The sequence below is a fragment of the Pagrus major genome, chromosome 19 (genome assembly GCF_040436345.1).
Source record: "Pagrus major chromosome 19, Pma_NU_1.0".
NCBI classification, from domain to species: Eukaryota; Metazoa; Chordata; class Actinopteri; order Spariformes; family Sparidae; genus Pagrus; species Pagrus major.
In genome coordinates, this window is record NC_133233.1 from 9,123,548 (window position 1) to 9,149,897 (window position 26,350).

At 42.1% G+C, this 26,350-nt stretch overlaps 1 protein-coding gene across 1 annotated transcript in view; it reads right to left on the minus strand.

Annotated features, from left to right (window-relative positions):
- The window catches only part of LOC141014502 (partitioning defective 3 homolog), a 357,805-nt gene that overhangs the window by 238,979 nt on the left and 92,476 nt on the right, over positions 1–26,350 (minus strand). Inside the window, exon 3 of the mRNA XM_073488320.1 lies at positions 2,908–3,082. Coding sequence (XP_073344421.1) covers positions 2,908–3,082 — 175 coding nt within the window. The remainder of the gene's footprint in view (positions 1–2,907; positions 3,083–26,350) is intronic.

Genomic DNA, 26,350 nt, shown 5'->3' on the forward strand with positions numbered 1-26,350 from the left:
GCTGCAATCTCGTCATTGTATTCCTTGAATGCAAAACGTACAATTTACAGAGCATGCAGGGAACAGGCTCAGAAATGTGTGTTTGTGTGTGTGTGGGTGGGACAGGGCCACTATGAAAAACTTCAAGGCTGAATATGAGCTAAAGATCAAACAATTCTTTAACTTTTAATTCATTACTTGAATTCTTGCTGGTATTTGCCTGAATCCAGATTAGAAGTCAGGATCAGCTACACAACTGGAGATTGGATCAATTTCCTTAAAATGGTCCCCACTCAGTACCTTCATTTTAAACCTCTGTATGAAGTAGAGTTCCAACAATTAATCGATTAGTTGTCAACTTTTATATTAACTGCTTAATTATTAACTATTTCAATAAAAGATTAATTGGTTTGAGTAATGTTTTAAGACAAAAAGTTAACATTTTCTGATCCCAGCTCCTTAAAGTTGTAATTTATAGAATATGGCCAGAATTTGAGGTAGCTCCAAAAACACAGGGGTCAGTATATCACCAGAGTAACCGACAGCTGCTGCTTTTTGCTAGCTATCTTAGGCAGTAGGTAGCTACCGTTAGGTAATTAGCACAGGGCTCAGTTAGCTGTAGAGCCAGTGGCCCTAGAGTTTGACTGGACCAGGACCTCAGATCACAAGGGGAGTCACTACAGGCAACGGGCTCAGCACAACTGGATTTGGCAGCCTGCTGAACATGGCTGGACACTGAACTGGGAATGAACACAACCTCCAAGACTGACTTAGGTCAGTTTGACAACAGCGGATACAGTTCAGAGGCGATACAGCAGCTCTGACCAAGACTGTGACCTTCAGGGACTACAAGGCATGGCAGGTGGGGACAGGAGAGGCTCGCAGCAGGAGAGAAGCAACAGAGAGTCCGACATCAGCAGCAAGTGAAAACGGCGTGCAGCGCTGGAGTATTTCATATCTTACTCAGTGAATTGAGGATTTTTTTTCAACCAAACCACAGAGAAAATCGAGAAAATAATTGCCATATTAATTAACAATGAAAATTAGTGCAGCCCTAGCATGAAGACACATTCTAAGCTGTGGAGGGCAACAGGACAGTATCCATAAGTGAGCTCGCCACCCTCCACCATGAACACACATCCATCACCATGAACACTGATTGTAGTTTCAGTAAATGTACAACAACCCACTACAATAATGTGCTATATAATAGATGGTACCATCTCCTCTAGCTGATATAAAAAAAAGTAATAAAAAAAATATCATATTGCAATTATTTTGGCAGTAATTACATTATTACAATTTATTTTCACCTAAAAGACTATTAAAATCATGATGATGTGACATTTGTTGGGATCTGCACCAAACAAACATGTTTTCTGGAGAACAAGATTTGTAGGCCAAGGTATCTCTGCCTCACTGCAGTACTTCATTATAGTGTTGTTAAAATGTTGTATAATGTTGTTTTGTTACACATTTCACCTTTATCAAAAAACTGCAGCTTGTGCGATTTGGATATTGCACTTATATTGCCATATTACAATTTTGAAAATATTTTGATTTATTGTGCGGCCCTACCAAGTACCATGACTTCCCCTTAGCGATACAGGTTTGAAGATTTTTCATCCACTTTCACAGCACACAAACTGGTTTGGGACCATCCTTAAAGAGGTGAACCTGCCTTGCCAACACACACCCAGAGGCGGAGAGGACAGGCTGCGAGGGTAGGGGCCATACCTGTGTGAGCAATGAAAGATGCCAACATTTCTCAAACCTGGTCAATGTTTCAAATGAAGGTGTGTTTGAAGCAAGTTGACAGCAAGTCAGATAGCTTCAAACAAACCTGCCTCTCACACTGAGCTACTGGTTGACTTTCAGATTGCCATTCAATAAATCTTCACAGTCAGGTTGAGGGAAGTGCTTTAATGTTAGGGCATGGGGAGAAAAGTCTACAGTTCATTCATGTGCGTGTGTGTTTAAATGTCTTAGATGTCCTTTGAAGTTTAAGACAGCTCTGCATCAGCTCACTGGTTACACTTCATGGGACATGAATATGTGGACATGAGCAACATCTGAGTCACTGACGTTTGGTTGTGTGTGCCGCCTGTGAGTGTGTGCATGTCCATCTTGCTCTGGCATGTGTGGTCCTGCTCATGCATGACTGAGTATCCAACTGTGTCTCAATCCCTTCCATTGTCTCAGTTTCTTCCTGTCTGTCTAAGTCAGTACGCTGCCATTCCCTGGACACACTGTACAGTCTTGACAGACACTCGACTTCACACAACACACCTAAAGCATATCAAGTAAAACAGCCAATGGCCACAGGAGAAAAGTTTACTTTGATGCATTTTGGTGTTATTTCAGTCAGGTTCCCGCTGTACAGTTACAAGTTGGTCTTCATACCATTTTAACACACACACAAAAACCCTGAATATGTTCAGAATGTGCCTTGCCTTCAGTTCCTTTCATTATGCTCAGTTTCCTGTAATTTTCAGTATCAGCTTTCATGTGCCTGACCTTTAAAGCCTTGAATTTTGAATCCTGCTGGTGTCATAGAGTATCTGCTCATTCTCAAAAAAGCACATTGCGGGCTTTGAGGTGCTAACCATGCTGATGCTAATCTTCCACTTTTTGCTTGTTATGCTGTGCCACTCACAATGTCCACTGCTTTTGCTACAAGGTAGGAAATTTACTTAACTTCAAGCGATAAGCCTCATATCCTCATGAAGAAAGTTGTAAGCATTTTTTAATTTATTTTTTTGTTATTTATAATTCTAATTTTAGATAATTTCATGGATAATTTTGTCCTTTGTGCCATTATCATTTATTGATAGAACAACAATAGCTTTGTGTTAAAGTCACAGTGGTGAACTATTAGTGGTGATGTAATAATGTTACTATTGATGATAATGTTAATATGGCACTCACTGGATAGCAGAGCAGTTGGCGTGACCTCAATCTCACTGTTGGTCTGGTAGGGCTGGAAGGCCGATGCCGAGCTCATGTCACTGTTGAAGGGTTCGGGACTCTGCGTACCTGTAGAGCTGGCACTGGTACCGTCGCCTCCATTATGAGGATCCTGCTCTTCATACACTGCTACCAGCTGGAGAGAGAGGGAAAAACATGTGATGTTGTATTAGTGTGTGCTTTGGGGGATGAGGACAGATGCAATGTTGCTAGCATCTACAGTAAATGTGGGTTTGTATGTCTAACTTTTATGGAAGTGCAGATACTGTATGTGTCTATACACACATACTGTATGTGTGTTTTTAATTGTAATAATCTACCTCAGCCCAAATCACTCTGTCTCTGTCTCTCTACAGTCTAATCTTGCAACATCTGCATGTAGCGCAGGGTGTTTTGGGTTGCCAAGTTTGGCTCCCACCACGACCAGCTGCTCCATTCCCACAAAGGTGATACGTTGCCACGTTCCCCAGGCCAGATAGGGAGAACCCCCCCAGCATCCCGTAATCATCAGAGCCTACCACATGCTGCTCATCACTACAGCCAATATGCCCACCTAACAAGAGACAGCAGCCAAGATTTTGGTGTGAGTGAAACACTAGACTCTGTTTCCTATTTCACCGGGAAAAAGAAAATTTGATCAACCAATGCTGATGGACTACATACGAGTTGAGACTTATTTTTAGGCTCCTGCACTGAGACATGGAGCGAGAGAGGGAGAGAGAGAGAGCGAGAGAGAGAGTGAGAGAGAGCACTGAATGCATACAACCTGTATTGGTGAAGTGGAGGCAGCAGTGCAAAGTGTTTTTTTTATTTCCCGAATAACCTGTTACTAAACCTCTCACAAGAAGATTAACCTCTTATTCCATCCATACAGAGCAATCATACAGCTGCAGCCTGATACACACCATGCTATACAGAACAATAGTATGTATGTTACAGACTTGAGATGAGTTCCTTTTCATGTCTTTGTGCTTCCTGCAAATCTGTGTAATGGAGGGCCATGGATGTAGAGAGAGCAACCAACAAAGAAAGCATTAGTCGCCGTTGGGAGCAAACAGCTTTCCGTGTATCTCGCATCCTATTTGTCTGAAGGTAAAAATAGCAGCAAGTGTTTTTCCATGTATTTGCTGTTTTTCATCACCCCGACGCAGGGAAATCTGCATATAAACAAGTTTAGAAGCCCCTGCTCCTCTTTTTGATTCAATTCATATGCAGAGGACGACGCTTAAGTGTGTATGTGTTTGTGTATCTGCGTCTGAATTTATGCCTTTCTGTGAGTATGCCCATGTGGTTTAGTGTTGGCGTAATTCACGGCGACATCTCTCACGCTGGCTTTGCACAATTATAGCAGACTGCATTTTTTTTTCCCCGAGATGTTTCCTCGCATCACGATGCCGTCTCCAAGACATACTCTATCACTGAAGGCGTCACCCATTTCACTCTAATCACGTTCCATTCCGATCTTGAAATTACATTCCTCAGGTTGTAAGGGTTTATCGCAAATTTGCTCAGCGCACCAGAGAGGCAATCACAGAGGAGAGAGATCTGGTACTAGAAAATAAGAAGGCCTTAATATTAGCAATCAGTCGGTTTGAAGAGGTGATTTGCTGAAGGTTTGCTTATTGGTAAATGTGTAAATTCACATGTTAAGCCATGAAAAGATACTTTGCTTTGTGTTTAAGGGCAAACAGTTAATGGGCAATCTGAGTATAAAAATTGATGATGTTTCCTTGAGGCAAGATAAATAAATAAATCTACCCCTTTTTTAATATCTTATACTTTGATATCTCGTTTCTTTACAAGATGTTCAAACTGAATTCAGGAAATGAAGAAAATTGTGCTAGAAAGATGAAAGTGATGATGTTTCGGCTAAAAAGTTTTGTCAGCATAACGATGAAAGGAACGGCTATGTGATGATGGCGAGGCGGCTGTGAACGCAGACTAGAGTGAAGGGCTGTCCCAAGAGGTATTTACACTGCCCAAGAGCGTGTACAAGCCAATGAATCATTAGTGACAAAGTAATCAGGCCTCCCATTCATATGTTGCTGGGAGTATTTAGCAGCCCGACAAGCCCTCTGCCTGCCAGCTGCCCATTTAGAGAAGTGGTGAATACTGTTGTTGGTGTCTCGACGAGGCGTGATTCATTTTTAAATACATTCCAAATCCCTCTAATTAGGTCCACTTTGCTATGCCTTGCATCCTTTCAGCAGACACTCCAGACCACTCTGTGGGTATCTGACATATCCAGCTAAACTCATCTACACACCCTCCATTTCATAATCAAATGGGTCTGCATTTATCCTGCATTCAATATTTATGGGCTCTTGAAAGTGCTTGTTTGTCCTCTAAACCCAAAGAGACATGTAAAGTTCCCATCAGAAAGCTGATTTCTAGTTTCCAGGCAGTGGACATGTTTTATTTGTGTGTTTTTTGCTTCTTGGCTCTGTCCGTTCTTGATCTGTTCACCTAAACTTGCCATGACATTTTGGTTCAATTAATCCCCGATGACAGTTTTCAACAAGATAGCATGTTAGAGTTTAATTTCAAACAGCTTTGAAAACTTATCAGAAAGATATGGGCACATGCTCCCATCATTTCATCATTTTACATCAAGTCTAAGCACTGATGCATATCATATTAGTATCAGTCAACCATGAGCATAATTCATTAACCAAAACTATATAATCAAAATAACTACTTTACAACCAAAATAAAACATTTCATAGTTTCTGAATTCAAAAGTGTGCTTATCTACCAGGTCCAGTTATGACACTCCAAATTTTCATTTCCAGAGTTGCCAGCATTGCCTGTAGCCAGTTGTGACCAAAACGCCACAAACAGGGATGGAAGAAAGAACTGGAAAGGACATCAACCTCCCTGTTTGACTCACACACTTATCATCAACACACATCTGCAGAGTATTTTTGGATGAGGTATGGGCTGCCAGATTTTGAAAAGTGCCCCATAAAGCCCCCTCCTTTCCTCTCCTCTCTCCGAGCTTTTTTTCCATCGTCATCCTGTCCTCTGTTTGTGCTTCGGAGAAGGGGGCACTCTTAGCCAGAGGGAAAACTGACGCAATTCTTGCTGTTGACGGGACTGAGCTCAAGCTGCAACGCAGTGAAAGCCATCACACAAACGCTTTTCCCCCGTCTGGGAATTAGTCACAGCCACTTTAGAACTGAGACGATTTCACGTTAATTTTTTTTTTATTCTCACACTTTCCCCCGTGGCTGCTGTGCAGCGGGCGACGAGTTGTATTCAGAAGTTTTTCAAAAGGAGGAAAAGTTTTTTAGCAATTCACAAACGGGAACGGCATGGCTAATTGTCAAGTGGCGTAACAGCTGAGGATGAGGATTCAGAGTGGAGGGACAGAGAAAGGGAGGCAGCGGAAGAGAATTTTTAAGAGCCCATGAATAACAAGATGCTACATCCTACAATAAAGCACACACATATATCAAAACCAAAGGTAGGAAAAGAGGAATGAGAGAAGGAAAGCACATGACAGGATGTGAGTTGAAGATAGGTTCCAGTTTTCAGTCTCAGGATAAACTCTGGAGCGATTTGAAAAACCTATTTAGCTCCTACCTGCTTCAGTTGAGAGAAGCGAGGAGAAGAGAGGAACAGACTGAGTCTTATTTCATGGGCCTCTCTCTCTCCAGCAGGGAGCTACAACACTGCTGCTGCCTTAAGCCCCTGGAGCAAGGCTGACACTCATCCACTCTCAGACAGTTCCACTGACTGTCACAGCAGCTGCCAATCAACCGCTATCTACCTGGAAGCCTGAGGGCTGCTGGAGAGAGGCAAGAGCAGAGGATGGAGGCAGACGATGATGAAGGGGTGCGACGAGGGGGAGGACAGGAGAAGAAGCAGAGGAAAAGAGAAAGTGGAATGAGGCCGGGCATTCTCTGCAGCCTAGGTACAGGCTGTATTCGAGATTCAGCATTTCCATATCTGTAACGGAGAGAGCAAAGAGACAGGGCACCGAAAAAACAGAATCTCAGGCATGCCTTTCATGTCGGCCTCCTTTGATCTCTTTCCGACTTTTGGCAGCAAGGGTGGAGTAGAAGAAGAGACAGAGAGGAAGCAACTGAGGAGGGGATAAGGAGCTGTTTTGACAACCTCTCTCCATCTATTTTCTCTCTTCTCCGACCCCTTCCCTCACTACCACCACCACCACCAAACACACCCCTCCACCTCCAAAACCTCTGATCTGCCAGGAAGCCTGGGCATTAGGATTGGCACTGGAACAAAACAGCCGTTGCAAAGCATTCGCCTAGCGATGCTCCGAAGACACAACAGAGGTTGTTAGTAGTCAGGGGGCAGCTCTGGCAGTGCCACCAGAGACATGTAATACCTGCCCTGCGATGCTCTGACGCTAATCCATATCTGCCACGACAGCTTTTTCACAGCTGAGTGGAAGGGATGGCTGACATGAGTCAACCCACGGGAAACCTGTCCGCTCAATCCACAGGTTCAATTAAAGAGAACATCCAAAGTCGAACCATGCTACGTCCTGCTGTGAATATTTATTGCTGCACAAAAAGTCATCCCTCTGAGGCAAGATTAATATTTATTCATTTGTCTGTCACGCTTTTTCTTTTCCCCCTCCACTCCAAAGGTGACAATTCAGTGTTTTACTAATAAGCAGTGATTATAACTTAAAGAATGCATGGATAAACGGAATTCATTGAGTTTACTACCCCCAGTTCCTTCACTTCTATTCGTGTGTGACTCTTTGGAAATGTCTCTTATTTTAATTTTGGGATGAAAGAAGGAAGCAATGACACGTCAGTGTATTAATCAGTATATTAAATAAATTGTGTTAAAGCTATGTAATGCCTGCATCATTGCTGAGGTATCTTTCACCTATACTGTCTGTGCTAGAAAACACAAACACACACAGACCCTCACAAACACAAACAGTCCAGGTTTCGTCTCCCCTCCCTGTCATTTATCATCATTTTATTGCAAGGGCACCAGGGGCGCAAAGTTATTACAGGTACAGTAACGGTGGAAAGTGTGAAAGCCCCACACTCCACCAGAAACTCCAAGAACTTTAAACTTGAGTTGAGTAATAGCCAAGGGCCAAGATCCTTCATCCACACACCACCCATCCATCTGTCCATCCATCTATTCGCCCCCTTTGACACTTGCCATTTGTCATTGACCCTTCAAACATCCATCAAAGGGTACGATTTTTGATCGTCTATTAGTATGCAAATAGATCAACTCAGTACAGCTCTGATATGATACACTTGTTAATGCAGTGATGGTCCATGGTCTTTTCATTTCCCTCTAAGATAACGTGACCTTTCCTTGTAACTTTTTCATTGACCTTAGGCAACATCACAATGAAGAAACCTTCTTCCTCTTACTGTAGAGTTTTCAATATTTCATCCTTTCCTGCCGTCCATTATTCCTCACACGCCGAGAGTCGAGCGAACCAACAAAGTGCTTAGTCCTGTATTTTTCCTGCTCATTAAGACCATCAAATATTCAGAGAATAGGTCTGCAGCACTCTGGCCTGCCATCACTAGCATTCCAAATAACCCTCAAATGGCACCCTGCAGCCTCCAGAAACATATGCATATTTCAGGTGCTGTCACATGGGGTTGATGCAAGAGAAGAGTGCCCCGAAGGCTTGCTAAGACCTGAAATGATGACACACACCACAAAGCAAATGTCATGCATAAAGATGCTGCGACACATGGAATACATCCTCCCGTTTATAACAGCGATGGTGTGCGAGGGTTAGGGCCGGAAGGAGCAGGAAGGGGGAGCTTTTACGCCAGCGAGCAGGAAGATGACAGGCTTAGAGAAATATAATCCCCAAACAAGCAAACGCAAGTCCTGAGATTGGTTTATGCTGCTGTTCTCGCTGAAACATTAAGTCATCATTTCTTTCACTTTTAAATCAAAGCTGCTCACGAGGTAGATTCACTGCAGGAAGAAAAAAAAAAAACAAGGTAGGAGGGGTGTTAAAGAAAGAATGGGTGAAGAGGCAGTGAGAAAATATACAGAGCAAGCAAAGTTTAACCAGATTAGAGACTCATCCCTTTCAAATCCACTCGGCCAAGTTCTCGTCCCTGCCTTTGAAGTTTTCCTCCTGTGTTGGGGGAAATGAATTCACACATATTAGGGAGCCCTGTGCAAGCGCTACCTACGCAGTGCTGACAGAAGGAAAAATTCCTACAACACCCCCATCGCTTTCTGCCATGTATATTAATGCCTTATAACCCGTGGTCATATGTACAATTCAACCCTATTCAGCTCAGGGAAATAAATAACACTTTTTTAAAGGCACACAGAAGACCTGTGCTGGCTGCAGCTTAAGAGTGAGTGGGGAGAGGAGGGAGGGAAAAGTGATGACATATTCATGAAAGCAATTAGGGTGGGTGTCCATAAGAAAGCAGAAACATGATGAGCATTTTGTGACCTCGATGGGCTAAATTACCATCAATCACCTGACACTAATTAACACTGCGCAGACACACGAAATAATGCTGAACTAATCTTGTTCCATCAACACGTCTACATTTTTAAATGCAATCATATTAATTATACTTTTCCATCCAGGTATAAAGAAATTAATTCATTTTTAAGAGTTTGGCTTGTTCAATTCACTTTATGTCATAACTTAAATGAAAATATCCTTCAGCTGCATACACTTTACTTTTTGTTACTTTGAAGGACTTCTAAGGTTGAATGCACAGACACACTGCGCCCAGAATACTTTGTGTAGTCTAATCATTTGTTTATGATATCCTCTATTGATTTTTTATACCACCCTATATTCATTTTGCGGTCTAAACAGAGTTGTTGGGGGCACCTTGAGGTGTTGCATCCTCAAACTGGTCTTAAAGAAATCTAATCAATGCAATGAACCTACCTGCTCCCCCAGTCTTCATCTTACCCTGCCCCACCACTCCGCACACCCAATCTAATAATGCCTTTCCTCCCCTGCCCTGATTCACATGCAAAACAACAAACAGACAGTCTGTCTATGGGCTGCACTCGCCAATACACACACATGGATGTGAGTCGATGAGTGCACCCACACACTATTTAACTGCAGATGCACACAAAAGCACAAAAAGTCACAGTTTGTGTATTAGTATTCCTCTCCCAAAGCGCTGGCATTAGAAAAACTCATACTCTAACAGTGCCTTTCAGATCGCAGTGCCCTTCAATCTTTCATTGGTTATGCACAAAGCCAGGAGAGAGTAATTAAAAACTCCACATTCAGGGACCTCGGCACAGAAAGAGAGAGAGAGGGCCGAAAGAAAAAAGGGAAAGCTTCAAACATTTCAGGCCTCCCTGGTGGAAAGAGATGTAGGGAATGAGGAGCAGAAAGTGGAATGGAGCAGACAGAGAGGGAGGGCCGTATCCTTGACAAGGCCATTCATCCTCTGTAGTCAAGGCAGATGGAAATCAGGTATTTCATACATTTACAAATCCGGAGCTGATCATTCACAAGAAGAATTTATGCATTAAGATTGTCATCTCATTCACCCTGGCCCTAATTACTTAAGCATTATCTGTCTCAGGGTATTGGTGAAAAGATCTAGAGAAAGGCCCTTTCTCTTTGATTCTGATACCATGAGCTCACATAGAACACTGATATCTTAGAGAGCTGCAAACACTGGCTGTATTGGAGATATCTGGACAGACACTCTTGTTGACAATAATAAGAGTGACACTTTAAAATACCAAAATTGACCTAGACACCAAAGGTACATCGAGAAGTTACTTTAAAGTGTAGGCTTTTACTTTCATTTCATTTTGTGTGTTATGTTTGCCTATTTGTTTTTTGTTCCGAGGGCTTTCTACCATGTGCTGAGACTGCTGTATTTGAGCTGTGTCTGCCAAACAACACTCTCTAAACAGGTCAGATTCAAGCAGAAATTTCAACCCACAGGTGCAGTAGATCAAAACACAATTCTGATATGATACAAGGAATGAGATTGACTCTTTGACTTTGATGTCCATGTATTGTTGCAAAATTGGGGAGATGGTCTCCCTCTTGAGTAGCCTTTGCCCTGTCACATGTGATGGCCCCGGGTGAGCTGCCTGATAGCCCGGGGCCACTGACCTGCAAGGCTGTGTGTGTGCACAGAATATTTAAAATGCAAATAGAAATACTTTGAACTTGGAAAATAGACTTCAAAACCTAGAATACATTAATATTTGTAAGTATTTTGTATTTTGAATTCTAGCATATAGAAGGATGGGCCATAGGTTTTAATTTATTTGACAGCATATTCTTTATCAAGTAGGATACATTTAACAGGCTGGCCACATTGGCTGCTTGTGGAGTGCGTGGCGGCTGCCATATCTGTTTACATAGAGTTTGCCTTTGATAATTATCAATAAATATGATGACACGATTTTCCTTTACGTGCATTGAAAAGCGAGAAAGTGGGAGGGGGAAAGAGAGGGCAGGAGAGAAGGAAAGAAAAAAAAATGTCCTAGGCAAGACTCTGAATCTCTAGATGGGGCGGCCGAAGTAATCGGAAGTAATCAGTAATCTGTCGCTGGTTCAAATCCTGGCTCCCCCAGCTGCATGTGGAAGTGAGCAAAATCCTGAACCCGAAATTGCTCCTATTGAGCAGTTGGCACCTTGCATGGCAGCCTCTGCCATCAGTGTGTGAATGAGTGGTCAGTAGACTGGAAAAGCACTATAGAAATGCAAGTCCATTTACCATAGATGATGTACCACTGCAGGCTTGCTTGACACGTGTGTGAAAAGCGCGACTCACACCGACAGTATGGCTGCTCTAACCTTCAAACATGGACTCGGAATAAAAAGCAAGACTTAGGCACACACACTGCTCATGCAGGCAGTGTGGCCAGCCTGTAAAATATTAAGGAGGCATTTACAGAAGTAGTTATTCATTATTTCCATGTAAATTAGTTATCATGGATCAAGAATTTGAGACAGGAATATGTAAAAATGTGTACTACATTGAGCAGACTGGAGACAACAAAAATGTATTGTTAAAATCAGATAATACCACAATCTAGGTTAGCTCCCGATGGTTTAAAGGGGTACACCACCAATTTTACACATGAAGATCATTATTCATCACCACCACCCAGCCAAAACACAAACAACAATAAACAACAAACCAATCGTACTTCTCACCACTAGTGGAGCCTAATACCAATTTATCTTCCAGGTAGTAATATACAAGCAGGTAAAACAAGGTACTTGACCACCTGGGGTTCTTAAAACACACACACACATAATGTGGTTACCACATTCATACCTGTCTTTTAGCTGAGCAGCTGCCAGCGTTGAGCCACTTAGCCAGTCAGCTTGTCAAACAGCCTTTTGTTCTCAGTAGGACTGCTAATCAGACAGGATGTATATCAGCCAACCGGCCAGTCAGCAAATGAGTAAAAGAGCAAATTCCAAGTAACTGAGGCATAGGACTGCCACTAATGATAATTAGTAGTTATACACTTTATTGATTAATTTGCAGATTATTTTTCAGAATTAATCATTTAGTCTATAAAATCAGAAAAAAAAGTCAGAAAAAGTCAAAAATGCTCATCAACCTCATTTCCCAAAGCCCAAAGTCACGTCTTCATAGTGCTTCTTTTGTGCAACGAACAGTCCAAAACCCAAAGACTCTTCATTTATGATGATTATACTACTATATATATATATATATATATATATATATATATATAGATATAGATATAGATATAGATATATATATATACTTATTCACATCCACACACCTTCCTGCGCTCTCGGATCCTCTTCTACCATCTAGCTCTTTGCCCCATCTGCCAACTTAACTACCATGGGGTCAAGAGCTTTCAGCCAATCTGCCCTTAGCCTTTGGAACTCTCTCCCACCAGACATTCGCACTTCCGACACTTTCCCCACCTTCAAATCCTGCCTGAAAACGCACTTATTCCGAGTGGCATACTCTGTCTCACACTAACTAGGTAATCACATTCTTGTCTATTTTCTGTACTATTGCACTATGTAATCACATTCATATTTATTTATTTATCTTTGCAAAATTGCACTAACTTCCACATAAATGTTACCTGATTTATATTGTCTGATGTACTGTTGTTGTGTTATGTGTGTCTTGTAAGGTGTCCTTGAGTGCTTTGAAAGGTGCCTTTAAATAAGATGCATAATTATTATTATTATTATTATTATTATTATTATTATTATTCTGTTATGACATTTTTGCTTGAAAAATCACTGGGATGATTAATCAATTATCAAAATAGTCTGCAATTAATTCTTTCAATTGACTAATCAATTAGTCGGCTAATTGTTGCAGCTGTACTGAGCCAGTGAGCTAGTCAGTCAGCCAGGTGACCAGTTAGTCAGCCAGTCAGTCGATATTTTAGCTAGTGTGTCAACTACTATTTAAACACAGCCAATAAAGTGCTCAGCCATTCATTTATACATTCATTCAACCTTTATTAATACTTGAGAGATCATTGAGGGGCAACTCTCATTTACAATACAATGACAGTCTTACAAAACCAAAGAACAGGAAAAACAACAACAAAGAGTTATACTAACGGAGAAAAGGCAATACCACAATTAGCTAATAAAAAGCCATTAGAACAGTAAGCCAACCAGTGATCCAGCCAGTCAGCCAGCAAGGAGGTGGCCAAGTGGAGCTAAAGACCCCACTGTTGGCACAGACAGAGCGAAGGCAGAACCAGCACCCACTGCACACGGGTGCACACACACACACACGCACACACAAGTAGCCAGTGGGGACAGCACTGTCATTATCTGCCATCTGCAGGCCTCAGTGGCCGTAGCCTGGAGGGAGAGGAAACCAAGACGAGGGAAGAGAAGCAGGGAGGGGAAGCTTGTCCTTATGTGTGTTTGTGTGGGGAGGTAAACACACAGTGTGAGAAGTGACACACTTAACACACTGAAACGCACGGGAAGACAACAAAGAAATTACTTTGTGTTTATGAGGGGCCACAGGCTTTGCTTTGTGAGAGAGAATACAGCCAGTGTGTTAGACTAGCTGGGAGCAATTACAGCAGTGTGCTCAAACAGAACAACCTGACAGACAAAATGCCATCGCAAGTGTGTCTGTGTGAGAAGTGTGTGTTTGGATGCTTTTCACATAGTGCATAAGTCTTTAGACAGATGTGTTAATGATGACAACGATTTTTTTTCCTCACCTCTAACTGGTGCTATGTGTTATGTTTTTAGTAAATAGGCCTGATTTGATATTAACCAGTTTATTGATAGCATATTAGCTTGTGTGTACAGTTGTATTTGGTGGATTGAGGTATAAGGGGTTCTGCTATGCGCAAATATTTAATACCTGTGGCATCTAAGCACGCACAAAGCAGGATGATGCTGTCTGTACAGTGAAACGCCAGCAAAAAAACCTCAGCAGTGAAGCTTCTGACTGGAAAACAAGGACACAGGCTACTGAAATACTGAGTGTGTTTTCTGCCATGGGCTGAAGCCAACAATTCCCAGAGCTCAGCACCTCTATGGCACTAAGGTTCTGGCAGTGTGTGCTGGTTCTGGAGTCTAAGAGTAGCTGTTTAGAGACATGTGTGCAGCTTTCCAGAAGTTACAAGGGGACTTAAGGAGGTGTGTAGAGAGAGCAAGGACATCTAGAAACACACCAAACACAGGTTATCAGTTAGACTGGCTGCTGAGGGTCTGGTTCCTTCAGCTGATCTTTTTGTATATTTCTCTGTGTCAGATGTGAATACTATTTCTACTTCTCAGTTTGGCTCTTTTCAAAGACAGACCAACAGGTCAGTAGACTATTTGTAAAATATGTCTAATATTGACAGCTTTTGACTGTTACATATACTCTATCAGACAAAACGCTGACAGCTAAGAATAACTCAAATCTCAATGCATCAGTGTTTTGATGCACTGTGCGAGCCACATTGACAGTATAGCCGTCTTGCAAATAATAAAACTACTCACTCATTGTTCAAAATCATGAATCAAACATACATACATACACAAACAAGATTAATGGGATTTAACTTTGTTGGCCATTCATCACGAAGGTGAAACCTTCAGGTTGTCCCTCATTCTTCTCTACTCTGTCTCCTAGCAGCCTTTTGACTGGAGGTCCACCTCTTAGCTCACCCTCCCTGTTCTTTCCAACTTGAGGTTGGTGTCTTAGCAAGGCAGCTTGTGCCCTCTAGTGCACGTCACACTACAAATACCTTGCCAGTAACTGTACTCTGTCCTGCTATCCTACCACTTCTACATGGTCTGGTATTGGTCTTACATGGTCAAATTGCAGTAAATTGTCAGTAGTCTCTCTTGAAAATGTTCTTTCGGCTTCAGGGGATGAGCCCCCTTGCTAAAGAACAATAATTCCATGACTGGATATCTGCTAGAGCAACAGAGTTAAGTAGCGCTGTAGTGCTCAACTGGTCAGTAATTCAAACAAATGTATCTGTACAGTCAGTGTGAGAGAAGGGACATGAGGACACAGCACGCCCTACCCTGTGCATAATGGGAGGTTACAAGACAGGGTGGGGGTGTATGTCTGGGGAGTGCTGCTGAACTCCCGTAACCTCAATTATTCAGCATTAGGTCCTGCTATTGATTTCCTGTTGGATCGACTTACTGAGTCCTGAGCATTGGGACAGTGACATGCTATAGCCTTCCCTGGGAGGGATCTTCAAGAATGGATGGATGGGAGTCTGTTAGATGGAGAGAGAAAAGAGATACAGATCCACAGCAGAAGAGGGTGTAATCAAAGATACCCCTTATCAAGGCTGTGATAGATGAAGATGTCACATCCAGGATAGTTAGTTTGCGAGAGGCTAGGGGACTGGTTAGTTCGTTTTTTGGCGACCTTGGGGATGGAGGGTGACGTTTCAGAGAGGGCAGAGGGTTCCCATGACTGGGTCTCCTTCTGAGGGAGGAACAATATTTATGTTTGAAAGGAAAACTCTGTGGCTGTCAGATATGCGAGGGAAGACTAATTGGTTGAGGATATGGGCTATTATTACTGGTGTTTAGGTTTTGGGGGAGTTTCTCAAACATCCATCAGTGCCCAACCTGACCTCAGTAAAAACAAATAACATAGCTGTGCCAGGCAAAGTTAGCCACAATATTTCTCACACTTACCAAGACCATCAGCTGTGATAACAAGTGACATGCTGAAAATACAAGGAAACAATAAAATAGCTTTCAAGTTGATAAAAGAAGAATAACTCACTTAATCTTTTACCATCTAGGTCTAAATCTGGTCATATGTAGGCCTGTCTTCTTCTGTACCTGGCTGCATGGTCAGACATGGGTCAGGTTCCAAATGAAACAGATGGCAAGAGTTGCCTTTCTGCAGTTTCTCCTTGGCCCAACCTTGAGAAGCTGTGATGGGCTGAGCAGAGCACTGATCTGGGCTGAGCTGGTTTGGAGGTTAAACACTGGAGGGGGCAAATCTGAGGCCCGTAGCCTGACAGAGCGCACACTAATTCGAGGAGGCTGAGGTAGATGAGGGGTATTAAGGTGTTGGGAGAGGTGAGAATTGCTGGAGTGAGGAGGATATCTTCAGACTAAATCTGTTATTGAATCGCATGACCTCTCTTCTTGTAAACCTGTTCCAAGAAACTGTAAGAAACTGCACTTGTTTTGTTCTAATGCAAAATAACTTCTGAGAATGTTAATGCATTAGCAAAAGAAAAAATTTGATGCTATTATGATTCACATGCAGTGATGATGTCACAAGATGTCACAATCTATGTACAAAAGTTGAATCGGACCATATTAGGAATCTAAATCTAACCCTGACAGTTTAGTAGGTGATCAATGTAAAGCTCATTCCCACTCGTCCAATACAATCGCAAAGCGCCAGTATTTGACCAGCTGGAGAAACCCAACGTGCCAGTATTTAACAAAAGGGAAGCTTAAAGATGTGGATTCCATAAATTGCTAGTTTAAAAAAAGCTGTACCTTTTAAATGTACTTTCCACTGATTATAGATCTATTTTACACAAATACTATAGCATTTCTACATTCTGCCACTTCCATTGTACTAATGGAATGATTAAATGTTGATAACAAGAGATCGATTCAATGGATTGTTGAAAAAGTGCTTCTCACTGTATAGCCTGAGATATATGATAAGGAGAGCTTGAAACAAATAAACTAAGCCACTTTATTGCTGTATGTACAGCATATATGATTCTCTCTGTGTGTTGTAAGTTGGAGGATTGCGTTGAAATAATCCATAAGGCCCTGTTCTTACGCTCAATTACTTTAACTCCAAACTTCATTATTAAAAATAGAGAATTGATCTTACTACACTCACATGCTTTTGCCTTTGTCTTAACATTAACAATATTGATTATGTGACAAAACTGGTCTTGTTCAAGGATATTTTATAGGAGTTGAGCTTGAGACAGATAGATTGTTCCAAGTGACTAAGATTTTTAGGGAGGTTGGTGGAGGTGTGTTGGCTGGGGTGTGAGAGATTAGGGAGGGTTCTTGGCAATGAGTTGTTAGCTGCCAGTGATTCAGCTCCGCCTCCTAGTCAGTGCTTAATTGGCAGGGTTGCTGACAAGTCTGGGCCATAGGGCAGACCACAGCGACTGTTTACTGCCGTCTCCTCATTTCTCTGCGAGTCAAAGCAGTGCACTAACCATGTCCAGACACACAGATGCATCTACAGTATGTGAGAATGTAAGTACAGTATGGGTGTTTGTGTGCTTGTATGTGTCAGTGCTTGGAGGCCTGTTTTGACCTGGGTTCACACCTGTCCACATCTGCTTTGCAGTTAACGTCTTCTAATATTTTGGCATCTCAGATCTTTCCTAATTCATCGTGGCGTTTAACTTGTCAGTTAGCAGAACAGATCAAAAGGCACCATGATTTCAAGAAGTTACCCAACTCATTCAAATATAGTCAGAAAGGTCATCATGGGTACTACCTGTCAAGACTTAGCCAGGAGTTGATAACTTGTCAAATAGTTGTGAGAATAGCAGCCTGGAGGCAAAATTCATTGTGATACACAACACAGAACTTTGGCAGAACTCACTGCATAGAGATAGAACTGTTCATTCTCGCCCAGGACTCAACACCAAAGAGATTTTCAGCCGTGGGATGAAGAGGGAGATAAAGAGAGATAGATGGAGAGGTAAAATAAAGACCTGCACTTCACAAGATGGCAGAGAGCTCAGTGTCGGCCTGCACATGGTGGCATGAATGTAAATCAGCAGGTGGATCATGCTGTCAGCCGCTGTCAGGGGTGGAGAGGAGAAGCTCTGCACCTCTCTCCAGTCCACAACCTGAGAATCAGCACTTGTATTCTCTTATCTATCTTAAATTAATCTTCCTCTCTATCTCTTCATGTTTTATTTTTAAGGTTTTAGTTTTGCTTTCTTTCACTGCCTGCTCTGCTTAACACAATATTTATATCTCTATATGTGTCTCTGTTTCATCACTCTTTCTTTGTCTTATTCATATCTCAACCTTCACCACAGTCCTTATTTACATTAGATTCAGTTATCCCATCCAAATCTCTTTGCACAAAATCATGTATATCAATTGGCCAATCTCAAGGGGGTTGACTTTTTTTTTTTTAACTACCAGTCCAGCAAAGTTCATTATCTTATTATGAAGCAATACAAGAGCTTCTCCACTGAAGCCTTACGGTTCATTTGCAACGCTATTATACTGACATGGCGCAGGCATCCAGGCTGACACAGTGTAAGGACTGGAGCTAGGAGTGTAAGGAAGTGATTATAGGTGTGTGAGACTGCTTTTGTATAAGCTTATGAGAAACAATTCTGCTTCAGTTTAAGTGAAGGTTTTCTATTGTAAGGTTAGGGTTAGGGTTAGGGGTTTTAATGAAGCCTACATTAAGAAGAGGTTAGCTTAAAAGAGAGGCTGTGTGCATCCTGAGGATGTAACTCCTGGTGTACGGGCACAGGTTAAATCATATAAAACTGATAAGGGTAAAGGTCAAGGATTTTTATTGGGTTATCACATGCGCTTAAGGTCAGAGTTACTATATACCAAGAAAAAGATGGTTCTAGTGGAAAATCTAGCCCGACACAACACCTCTCCACTGTAACAGCTAGTTAACACTGACTCAGAACGCTAGTTATACACAATCGTAATGTCCTTTGTAGGGTTGGGCCAATGGACAAAATGAACACTGCCATTGTCCATCGCCGAAGGCTGAAAGCCATTGACCACTGAGCCCTGACCTTTGTAACATTGTGATTTGAAAGGCGTCCCACCATAGAGCACAACACATTAAACTTTAGACATGACGTTTGACGTGTACAGTAGCTGATACCAATACATCAACATTTTCTTGAACAAGTCAGATTCCAATCAGTACTTTTGGACACCTCTTGTGGGAGCTGAGTTTTCCCAGTGTAAAGGTAACTTAAGGAAAAGAATAAAACAAAGATACATACAAAGAGCTTGATGCAAAAAAAGATGTTCATTCACACTCCATCCCTCTACAACACAGAGGGAAGTGTTTCTGGCCAAAGCAACACTATCCTGCTCTGTACCACCACCATGCCAACACCAGCTGGAGATCCAGCTTCCCCTCCGCTGTACACAGCTGTAAATCCCCTCAGCCATTCTCAAAGGCTCCTTTTGAAAGTGGAGCATGCAGCAAGAGCCAAAGTGTCAGCTCTTCTAGCAGGTGGACAGCTGATCTGCGTAGAAAATAGGCCTTGGCAGGAGGGTAAGGCAGCAGTGTCTTGAGGTGCAACAGAAAGCCTCCCAAGAGCATAATCTCCCTCTTCAGAAGACGTGTAAGCTGCAGCTTTCAAGGAACAGAATCAGCAGATTTCTCAGCAGGAAAACAGCAGCCTTTGACACGCAGTGACACTTGTTCAGAAAGTGATTCCTGACAAGTTCTAAGTGCATGTAAAACCTGGCCACAGAGATATAACTTCTGGGAAAGAAATCTTTTTGACGACATTAAAGGAAAGCTGTTAAACAGACACTAGAAAGGCCAAAGTTTGCTTTTGCTCAATTTTTTTTTGCTGGTAGTTCAGACACTGAGCTCTTTGACAAGCGCACTCAAACTGAAGTTTTTTTAGATTGAGGTTTGTTGGAGAAGTCTCTGAAGAGGCACTGAACTTGGTTGATCTTTAAATCATGTTTTGACACTGAGGTCTTTCTCAGAGAGGGTTTTATTTCAGCCTCAGCCGTGGAGTCAAACTTGTAAAGCTGTGGAGTATGCACGGGTCCAGACTTAGTGTATAGGATAATGTGCTATTTGGAAGATCTAACGGCTATCACTGCCCAGACGTTTCACATAGTACTGCCTTCACGCAGACATCTAACAGCATCTCCATAATGTCACATTCCCCTCAGTCAGCTTAAACAGGCCATTTAAGCTGCATTATTTCATTGACCCAATATCTTAAGTGGTCATGTTGGGATGCAAGTATTTCATTGGAGATCCTTTTTTACCGTAAAAGACAGGCGATACAGGCAGAGGTGGCCAAATGTGAGCTTTCCATGATCCATGTGACCATGTTTCCACCTCTTACTCATGTTTTATAGAAGACTTTATGAATTAATTGTGTGCCTTGGGAAGAGGGTGACTATGATGACCATGGATGAATGAAGCACAAAGCACAAGGAAGAGATTTTCCTTTACTTGAAGTGAGCTTTGTGTGGTGATATCGTCCAACTGTCGACGATGTGGTTAACTGATAAGTGCTTAACTGTAAATATACACTGTCTTTCAATGTATAAAGGTTCAGGTTAGAGTTTAAAATCATTTTTGATTAAAAGAATGAATGATTTAGACTAGAGATTAAGGCCTTCGTTATAAAGGGAAGTCAAAAAGATCATTGCACCAAGCAAAACACAAGAGCATGTGTGTTTGTGTGATAAATGATAAGTGTGTGTGTGTGTCTTTTCTCCTGGGCCACCTAAAGGACAACATAAGCCAGAACACCTCTAAACAGGACATGACAGCATGCAGGCCACACCGTGCTATTTATGGGCCATATGCACCGTGCTAATTCACCTTTCTCCCGTTTGTCTCCTGTTAGCAGTCCTTCAAACCAATTAACACCTAGACAACCATTCAGGTCTGATTCCAAACGGCTGCATGCAATTAGAGAAGGAAACATGGTCACTTATGGCAGGAAGGGGATTTAAGACACTGGGCTGGGAATTGAGGCTACTGTTGGTTAGACTAATGATTGGGAGGTAGAATGTAGTTGCAGGTAATTGTGAGTAAAAACTGAGGGTAGGGCAAATGTAGAATAATTCCTTCTCCAGATTCAATTTGGTAAATCCTTTGGCCCAAACTTACATTAGGTGAATAAAGTTGCACTGAAATAATTTTAAAGAAAACAGATGAAGGTACAGTATTCCCGTATGCTGGTTTGTGGTCATTTTTTTCTTCCCTTTAAAGGGTCCCATGGGAAAAATGGCAAAGGCGGCACTGCGCTCTGATCTCCAAAGGCTCCGCCCCATCCATATTATCGCTATGTGGGACTGGCGCCAGCGGTTTTGGCTTTTGTTCAGGTTCCCAGCGATGCCCCCTTCAGCGTGTTAGGCGCACGTCACGACACTCATTAGCGCCAACAGAAAGACAAACCGCTGCTGGTATGTATCACGACCGCCAACCAAGATCTGAAAATGTGTCCTGGAAATATTACAGTAGGCCACGCAGCACGACTCTTGGCGGAGGGCTTTGAAGGCAAGGTGCATTTTAACATGTGCGGCAAAGGTTTTTACCTCAAAAGCATTCCATTCTGTATGGAAATGCACCGTTTTTCAAGCAATTTACCACATATAAACAGCTTAGATGTCTGTGCCGTAGTGCCATCCAGTGGTTAGAAAGTGTCCTGCTACTAAGAAGTCACATGATTGTTACTCACGACAGAAATGTGTCTTGAAGAGTCCTCACCACAAAACAAGTCAAATTTTAAATTGTAATCATTTAGCACAATATCACATATCACCAATTTGAAAGAGGCTCTATAATCTGTGCAGCATACAACCAACCCCCATTATTTTACACAAGAAGAAGAAGAAGAAGAATCTTTATTACTCATATTCATTCACAAAATGTATGTGCGTGAACGTAGTGAAACTGGTTCTCTGCATTTAACCCATCCCAAGGGGGACAGAATTATGGGTGCCCACCCCTAGTGTTCAACTATGGGACATGCAATTCTTTAGGGATGGATAGAAATGCCATGGGAGAAGCACATTTTTTTTAATATGCCCATGGAGCAGAACGGACAATAACAGGACCAATAATGCGACAAATACTGTAGTGAGAAGGTTGGCCTGATAGGTGTGTAGCTAGTTTTGTTAAATATTGTCTTAAATATTTTGTTAAAAGGTATGAACCACTGATGTCATGCATGCACAGTGTTATGTTTTATTATGTTTTGGTACACAACTAGCATGCCACCAATAATAGCTAAATATGCCGTCAAACTTTTCACTTTGAAAAAATTTATAAATTGGCTGTATTACATTCATTAATCATTTAGTTAATTTGTTTTTATGCTAACTTCTAAGTTGAATTGTTTAAATGTAATTAAGGCATATTCTGTAACCCCCAAAAAAGAGGAAGGAGTTTCACAAACACATCGAAGATCATTGAGGTTCACGTAGAAATGAAGCGACTTTGGGTTGACGTGCATATACACAAACAGAGCTATGTGGAAACGAGGCAACAGCAAGCACTGCAGAGGAGGGTTCCCTTTTCCAGTCATGGATGTATTTAAGTATTGGATACCATGTTCAAAGATGGTGCCCCATACATTCCTATAAAAAGTTACTCAGTGGGCAGATAAGCAGGCCCATTGAGACTTCCACTGGCCAAGCTGGTGGACATCTTGTTAGCTGCTAGCATGGTAAAATGGGAAAAAAAAAAGTTAACTATACAGCTAGACTTTTAAAATGTAAGTGTGGGTCAGTGCGCATCACTACACCAAATGCTTCATAGCCCAGCACCATTCCTGGGGCATAACAGTATCGAGAAACAGAATGACTAGCTGGTTGGATAGTTAGTAATATTCATATATAGACCTACAGCACATAAACCTTGATCTGTATTCTAATAACTTCCAACAAGAAGGCAACATTAGACATTGAACTGGGCCAGCCTTCCCATTTACATCTGTGGGCTGTGAATTATTTACTACAACCAGAGGCCCATACATACAGTTTAACTATATGATGGACTAATGAGGGCTATTGATCGAATAATTGATTGCTTTATGCATGGCCTAAGTGACTGCCCACTGATCCATTTGGGCAGCTCATTACTTAATATGCATTATTCAGAGCTAACCACTAACCAGTGGAGACTGCAGTATCATCTGTGGAATGAATCTCAACAAGAATATAATAGCAGAGTCAGGGTCACATCACAGCCTCAATGACTCACTGTCAGTGTAGTGAATAAACACAGCACTGCAGAATGGTGAGCGCAATACAACAACTATCAGGTTTGATTTGTCAGTTAATGACCCAAGGCCAGTAAAGTATTACATTTATCCAAACTGCTCTTACCCTGTTTTGAAACTAACCTTGACTGTAGCTTCTCATATTCCTTAAACCACTTTTATCTCTAAGTTGTTTCACCAAGTTGCTGAACCCTGTAGCCAGAGTATTTTGCCCTTTTAATCCCAGAAATGTTGACAGATCCAGCAACTTTGCCTTTTAAGTAAGAGACTACAACATGTTTGGCTTACATGTTAGAGAGGCATCAAATAATGTGCTCTTTAAGTTTTTCCCACAGATTCAGAGGTGAACCACAACACAACCGTCTCCTCTTCTACTTGTCTGGTAACAAAACCCAAGAAAAACCTCTCTGGAGAGTGCTTTACAAGAAGTAAATTACTGAACGCCCACACACTGACTCTGACCTGTACTGACTTTCTGGCTTGACTATGGGGGGCTTGGGTTGCATCACAGCTGGCTGGCCCACAACTAGAACTTGGACTGTGCCATTGTGCTCACTTAGCATCCTTCCTGTGAGTGATGGTTCAAGAAACAATGGCAATGAAATGCAAATATTCCTCTTTTACTGTAAATCTGTGATTACACCCACACTACAATGCAGTCTGTTGTCTTACTGAATAACAAGCCAGGGGTTTGAATCAGTTCCCTGGCCTACTTTTCCTGTCGTTTTTTCTATTTTCTATTGTGCTATCAGACATGCTTTCATTCCAGAGCAAACCATGTGCACTGACCATTTGACAAAGATGACAGGAGTGGGATGCCCTCCTGCCTTCCTTTTCAATAATACAGCACTTTTAGGTCTCTTTGAGATCTTTTTCCAAGGACCACAGAAAGACAGGATGAGGAGGGAGTAAAAGTAGGAGGGAGAAAAGGAGTGAGAGAAAGAGAAAATGTGACTGTGATGACATACCGTGGAGAATAGAGGGGTCTCCAGAGGAAGCTGAAGCTGAAAGCATCCAAATCGACTTCCTGTAAAAGCAACAGCAGTGGCGTGTACTGTATGTGGAATGGGTCAATAGGGGCTAACTAGTCAGGGTCGTCCTGGGGTCACCACACTGAGGGCAGTTCAACTTTCATTTCTTAGCTTGGCCTTCTTTTTCCATTAAAGCTTACTTGACTTTAGCAGTGTCTGACACCGTGACACTGTAGATGTTGGTTCCTTTTTAGTCTTACAATTCAGTGTGCCAGTGTGAAGAAATAGCATGAGAGTGATGCAAGAAGAGCCAACTTACAAAAATGAATATGTGCATGTACAATGATACTAGACAATATTGACAAAATTGCAACGTTCCTCGTTTTTGTTTTTGGGCCACCTATAATTACACGCAGGCAGATTTAGGAAACAATGCAACTTAAATCCTCGGCCTTCAGACATTTCTAAAAATAAAACAGGTTCACAGATAAATGACTGCCTGTCCTCAGCCCCTGCAGCACTCATTGTGCTGCACTGTTTTATGCATCACTAACAGACAAAAACAGACAAGAGGACATGCCAAAACACAAATATGCATGCAGAGTTCCAGTAATCCGGACTCTCGGATATAAGAGGGTGCTATAGCACAAGTTCTGTATCCTATCAGTGCTTGAAGAAAATATGCTGTGAGTAGTCAATTAAAACTTAGCATCTCTGATTTTCTGTCAAGAGCTTCCTGACCATATCCCCCTCCAACAGCTGGAAGCTGGGTCTCTTGTATGTGGGGACAAACTCACACAACATTGCAGGGGTCATGGGAATGTGTTTGCTTGGCCTTTAGGTGATTCCACTGGGACAGAGTTAAATGTCCCCATTCATTGGCAATCCACATTCTTTCTTCTAATTAAAGAGAAGCAGAATGTGGTCCAGGTTTATGATATATTTACAGTTCAGATTTAGTCCATGTGCCCCATGTAAAGGTTTGGCCATTGATAAAAGAATCGTTGTTATTGTACTGCAAAATGGCACCAGTAGAATGACAAATGGCAGCACAAGAAGCCCAAGCTCCTGCTACTCATGTACCTTCCGTTGTCCCAGGTTCAGTGCTGGTTTCCTGCCAGTCTCTCAACATTTCAGCCGACAGACACAGAAACAGACACACAGGACACTCACAACAAGCACCTGGAACCATTCCCCAGTACCAGCGTCATTAATGAGCCAGGTTATCCACAGTCCTCCAGGGTCGGCTTGGACGCCAGGTCAGGGTTGTCGCTAATGGGGCTCTGTGAGTGCCAGGGTACCAGAGCTGTGAATCCCCCAGAGAGGCATCAGTCTGAAGGGCCCAGGACTCTAATTGGGGGAGCCCATGTACATAAATGACAGATTATGACCTATAAATGAGAATTTATGTGACCATTAGACGTGCCGGGTGATCCCAGCAGAGATGGAAAAGGCGCTCATTAGCTATGCATTCGGAATGTCTGGCTCTGCCTAATTAGCCTGATGATATGCAGGCTACAGACATTTCCTTGTTTTCCAACCTTTTAAGCATTTCAGGCTTGTTATTTTGATGCTCGTTCAGGCGCCATTAGAAGGTGATCCAAATTCTTTGTTTTTTAAATGCATTTATGTGTGAAAAGAGCTTAAAACAAGGCATCAATAGCAGCAATGAATCCATGCAAGGTGAGAAAACCATTGCCAGTTATTGTTGTGCGATAGAAATCAAACTTCAACTGCTTTATGAGACAAACCTCCCTTGTCACCCCGAGAGTGGATGAAGGGAATATTTACTCAATATTAAAAAAGCTTTGATTTGATATATCCACAGGGAAGGGACATGTCTAGAAAAACATCAAAATCAATGCGCTTGTCCAAAGGTCTTCAGTTGAACGGTAATATCTGGGTGATTGATCGGTGTGATTAGGGATTTGACGGCAGACTCAAATATTTGCACATGAAGTGGCAGTATAAGTACTGTAATATTGAGTGGGGGTGGTGGTGGTGGGAAGGGGGTGTCATGGGAGATGAAG